General features: G+C 41.6%; 1 protein-coding gene across 1 annotated transcript in view; it reads left to right on the top strand.

The window, feature by feature from the left end:
• The window catches only part of LOC122564735 (FK506-binding protein 15-like), a 28,020-nt gene extending 18,154 nt beyond the window's left edge, over positions 1-9,866 (top strand). Inside the window, exons 5-11 of the mRNA XM_043719875.1 lie at positions 1-75; positions 1,208-1,306; positions 1,967-2,116; positions 2,529-2,597; positions 4,566-4,709; positions 5,225-5,367; positions 9,776-9,866. Of these exons, the coding sequence (XP_043575810.1) occupies positions 1-75; positions 1,208-1,306; positions 1,967-2,116; positions 2,529-2,597; positions 4,566-4,709; positions 5,225-5,367; positions 9,776-9,851 (756 nt within the window). The 3' untranslated portion in view covers positions 9,852-9,866. The remainder of the gene's footprint in view (positions 76-1,207; positions 1,307-1,966; positions 2,117-2,528; positions 2,598-4,565; positions 4,710-5,224; positions 5,368-9,775) is intronic.
• Positions 9,867-10,152: the final 286 nt, after the last annotated feature.

A 10,152-nucleotide genomic window follows, 5' to 3' on the forward strand; every position in this document is an offset into this window, starting at 1 on the left:
TACAAGGTTCTCCTCTACGCCAGCCAACAGAAACGGATTGCTGCTGCCCGCATTTATCCAGCTTTCACTTTTACTGTGAGTGACTTTTTTTTTTGCTATATGGGATTATTGAAAGTGGATTGTTATTTACCAATGGGTAACTTGCTCATTATTTGAGGTTTAAAATTCTGTGCTTCAATCTGATGTGTTTTTCTTCAAAAACATTTCTCGATCAGATATTCGTTCTTTTTGTAGTTAGATTGGATGCTGTTGGGCAGTACTGATGAGCTTGATGGTGTCAGGGAGTTGGATGAACATTGGTACCTCTACAGATTGTCTAGGGGCATCGGCTTTAATTGCCCAAGTTAATGAACAATCTTTATCACATAATGTTTGCTTGATCTTTAAACTGCAGAACTTGTAATAAATATATTGTCTTGATCATTGTTTGTATATACTTGCCTTTACGTTTTAAATGAGAAATGCTTATTCTGTCCCTTCATTTATTAATTGCAATCCTGGCATGTTCAATTTACCTCTTTATGCTGGCTATTGTCCTGGGAACTTGTTGAGCAGTTCCTTTGATATAATTTTACTTAATTTCACTGAGAATTGTAATGAAATTCCATATTCCTGTCCAAGGTCATATTATTCTCTTTTTCATTGTCTAACTTTGATCAGTAAGTTAGTGTTTGTAACTGTTGGTCCTTATATTTTGAACAGGGTAATGGTAATATTTTCCTGATGATTTTAAGTCAGACTTAATTTTTATTTTCCTGTCTCTGTACACTTCAGTGCCCTTCCCCAATCCTGTCTATTCACTATTTTTGGAAGGACCAACTGATTTGGGAGTTTAGTTTGCACATGCTTATTTGTCAAAATCTTTTAACTCAGTATCCTTTTCACATGTGGGTCCTGAAAACGTCAGATTGTTAAGTTGTGCTGTGTATCAAGACGTTGTTCCATCCTGTCCAAAGACCAAATAATACCAGGTGGATCTTTGGATTTTAATTGCACTTTCTTGCTGAACTCTGGATATTGATATCAAATTCTAGCAGTTTTTATTGTTGTTTTGCTTCAAGGGGGTTAACACAGTTTGGATCTCGGTCCGGAGTTCTGTCTGTAGTTTGTATAGCTTTGTTCCAGAAGTGTATCATTGAATGAGCAATTCATTGGAAATCACTCTGCTTAACTTAACTTAACCCATCTCAATGTTCATTCTGTTCAGGTTCAAGCCAATAATTATTGTGTGTTTTACGATGACCAGCGGCAGAATTGGTCAATCATGTTTGATTCTGAGAAGGCTGTGATGGAATTCACCAAACAGGTAAAATCTGGCTGCTCATTGAGCATCTGTGGCTCTTCTAGGCTGTAATTGCAGAATATTCTCTCAATGTGGGCTTATTTGAAATCTTCAAGGTTGGGATCGCTAGTTTTATTTTAAGGGTATCATGATGGAGTGAAAATTAATTGTGTAGCATGGTCAAAGTCAATGATCTCATCCTGTAGCGCTGTTTATAGGATGTTGGCAAAGCCTGAGAAATGATAATCAGTTACTTGGTTCAATCCCTGCAAATCATATGGGATTTAAACTTCGACACTCTACATTTTTTACTTGAGGTTTAAACTGATCTGCTGGCCCCTCTATGTTTGTCCTATGTTCTCGGATAGATCAAAAGTAATCTGAGATTGTCTGTCTTCAATCGCTTGAAAAGGTGATTTATTTCGAACCTGTTCTCCCACTTTGTCTCTACATCATCGTGCTCTGAAGAGTATTCGGTACGAATTAATGTTGCTGATTAGTTTGTTTTTGGCTAATTTTTAATTGAGATGTTGGTGCAGGTTGATGTCATTCTTTATTGTTTGTCACTAGTTGTCTTCAGAATTTTTGACTAGGTGGATTTCAGTTAACACTGATTTTTTGACCAATCTTAGCATGTAACTTCCCAGACCATATGTTTAGTCTCTACTTGCTTCTGCTGTGCAGGTGTGTTTGGCAAAATGCAACAGCATCCCGACACTGGAATCTGTGCTGATCCAAGATCTAGCCCCAGGAGAAGGACAGGCAGTTGAAACAGGGGACTCTCTGGAAGTGTCCTACACAGGTTGGCTTTACCAGAACCACACGTTTGGACAGGTGGGGAAAATTGAGTCAATACCATGATTTCTGAATCTGTGCTGCAGTCTTTTTATGTTAAAGATTGTAATTTACTTAAAAACAGATCCATCTTAAAGTCCGATTGTCATCCCGACCAGAAGCTTCATGTTTCAATTAAGATTGTTGGGGAAAATTTGGCCTTTTGAACACAGCCCAAACTGTTGTGATTGAAAACCTCTGATTCTAGGGGTTCTAGGTTTGGTCAGTCTGATCATTTCCTTAATTTAAATACCAAAGAATGCTCATTTAACAGACCATAGAATGACTGGTGTAGACACTAGTGCAAAAATAGTTGCTTTAATGCGGAATATTAGAAAGAGCAAAAGCAGCAGAAGGTCCATGTACATTGTTTCCTGCTCCTTGTCACATTTGCTGTTTCAAACGTTTTCAGGTGTTTGACACGAATGTGAATAGAGACAAGTTGCTGCGGTTGAAAATAGGATCGGGGAAAGTGATAAAGGTAGGTCTTGGGGATCAGGAATGGAGCCATGGGAACCCCTGGTGGAGACGATGATTAGTGGGGGTTGGTGGCAGTCAGAAAAATGGGAAGCGACTGGAATGAATTGTGGTCATTATTAACTGGAGAATTTGACTTGGCTGTGAAACTATGAATGCAAATGCAAGTGAATCAAAGTAACACACTAGCTCTTGCCGAGGAGTTAGGTAAAGGACATAGGAATTAGGAGTAGGCAATTCAGTCCCTTGAGCCTCGTCTGCTTTGATACGATCATGGTTGATCTCATCTCAGCCTCAACTCCACACTCCTCCCTGCTCCCCACAATCCAAGTCCTGCATCTAGCTGCCTCTTGAATACCTTCAAAGTTTTGGCGTTGACTACATTAACCTGTTGTTAACTAAAAATTTGTGTCTCCTCTTTAAATTTACTCCACGTCTCAGCATCCATCACATGCTGGTAAGTGAATTCCACAGGTTCAGGACCATTTGAGAGATTTAAATCTGATCTAAATCAGCTACTCAATATCTGAAAATTGACCCCTTGTTCTAGATTACCTCCACTAGAGGAAACATCCTTTCTCCATCTACTTTGTAAATCCCCTTTAGCATCTCTTCTATCTCAATTAGATCTCCTCCCATCCTTCTAAACTCAAGAGCAAAAGGTTAAGTGTTTCAATAATTTCTCTTCTTCCACAATCTTACTTTGTATAAACCTTTGGCCATAACCCTTGAAGTTGTCCAGAGTTATTTATTTTTTTTTGTTGGTGATCTGATTCACCAACCCCCCGCCACTCTAGCTTTGTGATGTTATGTTTAGCTGCGCCGCCCCACCCCACCACCACCACCACCACCGCCCTAATTTTAGACAGGGCTCCTCTGCCTTTAATGAGCTGTATCTTGATTAATGCTGTTCTTCAACCATGTTTGCAGTATTTCAGATTTATTCCTTTTGTCCTTGGGAGGGATATACTTATCAATCCACAAACGCCTTTTCCTTATCATCACTTTTAATTTAAAGCATTTTTTGTGTTGTCTGCACCCTGCAGCCACAGCATTCAAACTTAAGTAATTCCGTCATACGATGGTCACTACTTCAAGATGCTTTACTTTTCTGTTTGTATTTTGGTGTGTATGGTATGGTTTACTAGGTAACTTGTGGGATAATAGAGTCAAACATAGGAGCAGGAGGAGGCCATTCATTATGGTCATGGCTGATCGTCTGACTCAATAGCCTAATTCTGCTTTCTCCCATAACCTTTTAACCCATTTGCCCCAAATGCTGTATGTAGCTGCCTCTTGAATACATTCAAAGTTTTGGCATCAACTACTTCCTGTGGTAATGAATTTCACAGGCTCACCACTCTCTGGCTGAAAAAATGTCTCCTCATCTCCACCTCCAAATGATCCAGCCTGTATCCTTAGACCGTAACCTCTGGTTGTGGGCGCACTCACCATTGGGAATGTCCTTCGTGCATCAATGCTGTTTGGTCCTGTTAGAATTTTGTAAGTCTCTGAGAGTCCATTCATTCCCCCCCCCCAAAAACACACGCACACGCGCATGTCTGAACCTCAGTGAAAACAATCCTAACCCAGTTAATCTGTCCTCATACGCCAGTCCCACCATTCCCAGAATCAGCCTGGTAAACCTTTGCTGCATTCCCTCAAGAGCAAGAGCATTCTTCTCAGAAAAGGAGAAAAAAATTGCACACAGTGTTCTAGGTGGGCCTCACCATGGCCCTGTATAACTACAACAAAACATCCCTTCTCCTGTATTCGAAACGTCTCGCAATGAAGGCCAGCATACCGTTTGCTGCCTTTACCTTGTTCCTGGCCTAAAGAATACAAGTTGAACGTGAATTTTTAATGGCATTCAACAGTTTTGTGGCTATTTTTACTCGTACCAACTCTTTTGATTACCATGTTAATCTATTGGGAACAATTTGTTGATCTTTGTAAATGGTGCGTTTTGCAGGGCTGGGAAGTTGGAATGCTGGGAGTGAAGAAGAATGGAAGAAGACTTTTGATTGTACCTCCAGGTTTGGCGTATGGATCACAGGGAATACCAAACCGGGTTCCAGCCAATGCCACACTAATCTTTGAAGTGGAGGTTAAAAGGGTGAGTGTTAGTTAAGGTGTGTATACGTTTTCACCTCATTCCAAGCTAAGACTCAGCCATATCTGGCTTATTTTGGGAATATATGCTGATCATTATTTTCCCCACAACTCTGATTGGATCAGTGTGGTTCGAATTGGTATCCACTTTGAAAACTTGGAAATTCAGTTGATAAAGATTGTGGATTTAATTGAATGTTCAGATTGAACATGTAAGCAAAGCCTAACATACAACAGTTGTGCGATCATGGGTGTTGTTTTGATGTATAGAACAAGGTTTCCTGGAAATTTGTGTTTGGCCGTAATGTGGCTTCTCAATAAGAATTTTACTTTCTATAGTCTAATGTTCTCAGACCTATTGAACTGTCAGCTCTTCATTGCATACTCAAACTGATGGCTAAATTAAACACTGAAGATCTTTGTGTGGTTGCTTTACCAGCTCAGTGAGTTTGTGGCGCTGCAAGGTGTTATTTGGGTATTTGTGAACTAGAAAACTCACTTTGTCACTTTTTGTCACAGGTAAAGTTTGCGAAGGAGTCAGGATCTGACAAGCTGAGTACCAGCTCTCATGAATCTGCTACGTCTTCACCAGCCCCCAGCATAGAAAGCCTGACCACAGAAACTGCGATCCCAGCACCTGTGTCTGTGCCTCCAAAGCCTGGGTATGAAAGGTGTATAACATGGCTACTTTCAGTTATTCTGGTTTGATTGACTTATTCCCTACTTACAATCTCATTGAAATGTGCTACGGAATAATTAGAGTTACGTTCCAGATTCTGGGAGTCTGGAGGGTTACTTTTGACACTCCATGTCCAAGATAGAACACTTCACAATGTGTTCTGAAGGTAAACCATCTGAACTTGATGTCTAACATAAAAATAGAAAATGCTGAGAATGCTTAGGTTAGAGACCAAAAATCTGTTCATATTTTAATATTAACAAAACCAGAAATTGTTGGAAAAATTCAACAGACCTGGCAGCATCTGTGGAGAAATATCCGTTCATGTTTCGGTATGAGAAACAATATCAAATCTGTTACCTTAGTTTTGAACAAAGAAAAGTTAAGAAATGTAACTAGTTGTAGGGAGGAGGAGAGTGGGAAGAGAACAAATTGAAAGGCTCATGACCAAGTGGAAGACAGGAGAGATTACACAGAATCCTAGAGATGTACAGCACAGAAACCTTTGGTCCAACTCATCCATGCTGACCAGATATCCTTACCTAATCTAGTCCCATTTGTCAGCACTTGGCCCATATCCCTCTAAACCCTTCCTATTCATATACCCATCCAGATGCCTTTTAAATGTTGCAATTGTATCAGCCTTCACCACTTCCTCTGGCAGCTCATTCCATACAGGCACCACCCTTTGCATGGAAAAGTTGCCCCTTGGGTCCCTTTTAAATCTTACCCCTCTCACTCTAAACCTATACTGTCTAGTTCTGGACTCTTCCATCCCAGGGAAAAGACATTGTCTGTTTACCCTATCTATGCCCCTCATGATTGTATGAACCTCTATAAGGTCACCCAACATCCTTGTAAATCTTTTCTGAACCCTTTCAAGTTTCACAACGTCCTTCTGAGAGAGACCAGAATTGCACACAATATTCCAAAAATGGCCTAACCACTATCCTATACAACCACAACATGATCTCAACTCCTATACTCAATGCACTGACCAATAAAGGAAAGCATGCTACACCCCTTCTTCACTATCCTATCCACCTATGACTCACTTTCAAGGAACTGTGAAACTGCACTCCAAGGTCTCCTTGTTCAACAACATTCCCCAGGATCGTACTATTAAGTGCATAAGTCCTGCCCTGATTTGCCGTTCCAAAATGCAGCACCTCACATTGGTCTAAATTAAACTCCATCTGTCACTCCTGGGCCCATTTGGCCTATCTGATCAAGATCCTGTTGTATTCTGAGGTAGCCTTCTTTGCTGTCTATTACACCTCCAATTTTAGTGTCATCTGCAAACTTATTCACTACATCTCCTATGTTCACACCAAAATCATTTAAATAATTGACGAAAAGCAGTGGACCCAGCACACTGCTGGTCACAGGCCTCCAGTCTGAAAGGCAGCCCTCCACCATCACCACCCTCTGTCTTCTACCTTCAAGCCAATTCTGTATCCAAATGGCTAGTTCTTCCTGTATTGCATGTGAATTAACCTTGCTAACCAGTCTCTGATGAGTAACCTTGTCAAACACTTTACTGAATTCCATATAGATCACATTCACTGCTCTGCCCTCACCTATCATCTCCATGCCTTCTTTAAAAAACTCAATCAAGTTTATGAGACATGATTTCCCACGCACAAAGCCATGTTGACTATCCCTAATCAGTCCTTGCCTTTCCAAATACATGTACATCATGTCCCTCAGGATTCCCTCCAACATCTTAACCACCACTGATGTCAGGCTCACCGGTCTATAGTTCCCTAGCTTTTCCTTACACCTTAAAAAGTTGCACCATGGTAGTCACCCTCCAGTCTTCTGGCAGCTCACCTGTGACAATTGATGATACAAGTATCTCAACAAGGGGCCCAGCAATCACTTGCCTAGCTTCCCACAGAGTTCTAGGAGACACCTGATCAGGTCATGGGGATTTATCCACCTTTTGAGTTTTAAGACATATAGCACCACCTCCTCTGTAATATGGACATTTTTCAAGATGTCGCCATCTATTTCCCCACACTCTATATCTTCCACATCCTTCTCCACAGTAAGCACTGATGCAAAATACTTGTTAGTATCTCCTACATAGCCTACATATGGAACTGCAGGAGATCTTGCTGATTTTTGTTATTCTCTCCCTAGTTACCCTTTTGTCCTTAATGTATTCATAGAATCTCTTTAACCCTATTTGCCAAAGCTATCTCATTTCCCTTTTTTGCCCTCCTGATTTCCCTCTTAATATACTTTTACTCCCTTTATGTTCTTTATACTCTTCTAAGGATTTACTCAATTTATGCTGTCTATTCAAAGTTTGTGCGAAGATTTGTAGCTCGGGTGCTCGTTGTTGTGGTTCTGTTCGCCGAGCTGGAAGTTTTTGTTGCAAACGTTTCGTCCCCTGGCTAGGCGACATCATCAGTGCTTGGGAGCCTCCTGCGAAGCGCTTCTTTGATGTTTCCTCCGGTGTTTATAGTGGTCTGTCCCTGCCGCTTCCGGTTGTCAGTTTCAGCTGTCCGCTGTAGTGGTTGGTATATTGGGTCCAGGTCGATGTGTTTGTTGATGGAGTTTGTGGATGAATGCCATGCCTCTAGGAATTCCCTGGCTGTTCTCTGTCTGGCTTGCCCTATGATAGTAGTGTTGTCCCAGTCGAATTCATGTTGCTTGTTGTCTGCGTGTTGTGGCTACTAAGGATAGCTGGTCGTGTCGTTTCGTGGCTAGTTGATGTTCATGTATGTGGATTGTTAGCTGTCTTCCTGTTTGTCCTATATAGTGTTTTGTGCAGTCCTTGCATTGTAGTGTCCAAAATACCAGGGAACAGCCAGGGAATTCCTAGAGGCATGGCATTCATCCACAAACTTCATCAACAAACACATCGACCTGGACCCAATATACCAACCACTACAGCGGACAGCTGAAACTGACAACCGGAAGCGGCAGGGACAGACCACTATAAACACCGGAGGAAACATCAAAGAAGCGCTTCGCAGGAGGCTCCCAAGCACTGATGATGTCGCCTAGCCAGGGGATGAAACGTTTGCAACAAAAACTTATGCTATCTATACCTGACATTTGTTTCCTCCTCCTTCTTTATTCTATTCCCTATATCTACCAGCCTTGCTTTTCACCCTAACAAGAATATACTGTCTCTGGACTCACGCTATCTCATTTCTGAAGGCTTCCCATTTTCCAGCCATCCCTTTACCTGCGAACATCTGCTCCCAATAAGCTTTTGAATGTTCTTGCTTAATGCTGTCAAAATTGGCCTTCCTCCAACTTAGAACTTCAACTTTTAGGTCCAGTGTATCCTTTTCCATCACTATTTTAAATCGAATAGAATTATGGTCGCTGGCCCCAAAGTGCTCCCCCCACTGACACCTCAGTCACCTGCCCTGCTTTATTTCCCAAGAGTCGGTCAAGTTTTGCACCTTCTCTAGTAGGTCCATCCACATAGTAAATCAGAAAAGTTTCATGTACAACCTTAACAAATTCTTCTCCACCTAAACCCTAAACACGATGGCAGTCTCAGTCTATATTTGAAAAATTAAAATCCCCTATCACAATCACCCTATTATTTTTACAGGTAACTGAAATCTCCTTACAGATTTGTTTCTCCATTTCCTGCTGACTACTGAGGGTCTATAATACAATCCCAGTAAGGTGATCATCCCTTTCCTATTTCTCACTTCCACCCAAATAACCTCCCTGGTTTTATACCCAGGAATATCCTCCCTAAGTACAGCTGTAATGCTATCTCTTAGCAATTATGCCACTCCTTCTCTCTTGCCCCCACCCCCTATCCTTCCTGTAGATTTTGTGTCCTGGGACACTAAGCCGCCAGTCCTAACCATCGCTGAGCCACATCTCTGTAATTGCTATGATAGCTCAGTCCCGTGTTCCTAACTGTGCCCTGAGTTCATCTGCCTTACCTGTTAGGCATCTTGCATTGAAATAAATGCAGTTTAATTTACCTTGTTCTCTGCTTTGCTCCTGGGTGTTTGACTCATGCCTTTTCCCAACTGTACCAATCTCAGACTGATCACTTTACTCTTTCCGTGTTTCTCTCTATCTCCTGCCGCCCACCTTACTAGTTTAAATCCTCCCAAGCAGCTCAACCTAATCTCCCTGCCAGTATGTTAGTCTACATTCAATTCAGGTGCAATCTGTCCTCCTTGCACAGGTCCATTCTATCCCAGGAGAAATTTCAATGATCCAATGTGAACCCTTCTCCCCTGCTGCTCAGCCACATACTCATCTGCTCTGTCCTCCTATTCATACCCTCACTTCTCATAGCACCAGGAGTGATCCAGATATTACTACTCCTTTTTAAATTCCTGCTAATCTTGTATATTCTCCCTTCAGGATCTCATCCTTTTCCCTTCCTTTGTCGTTAGTTCCAATGTGTACATCGACAGCCTGCTGGACTCTTTCCCCTTAGAATATTCTGCACCATCTCCAAATGATCCTTGATCCTGGCACCAGGGAGGCAACACACCAATCTGAAGTTTTTGCTGCTGGCTGCAGAAACATCTGTCTGTGCCTCTCCTACCTTTCCTGGAGGTAACCCATCTACCTGACTGTGTATCTGTGGTTTTTCTCCCTTCGAATAACTACCATCCATCATACCACTTCGCTCCTGTAAATTCCTTATTGCCTCTAAGTACTGCTCTAACCGATCCGGGCGATTAGATAGGATTTGCAACCAAAGACACTTCTTGCTAACATAATCATTAGTAATGTGGAAACCCTCCCTAATTTCTCACATACGACA

This window comes from Chiloscyllium plagiosum, chromosome 30 (genome assembly GCF_004010195.1).
Source record: "Chiloscyllium plagiosum isolate BGI_BamShark_2017 chromosome 30, ASM401019v2, whole genome shotgun sequence".
NCBI classification, from domain to species: Eukaryota; Metazoa; Chordata; class Chondrichthyes; order Orectolobiformes; family Hemiscylliidae; genus Chiloscyllium; species Chiloscyllium plagiosum.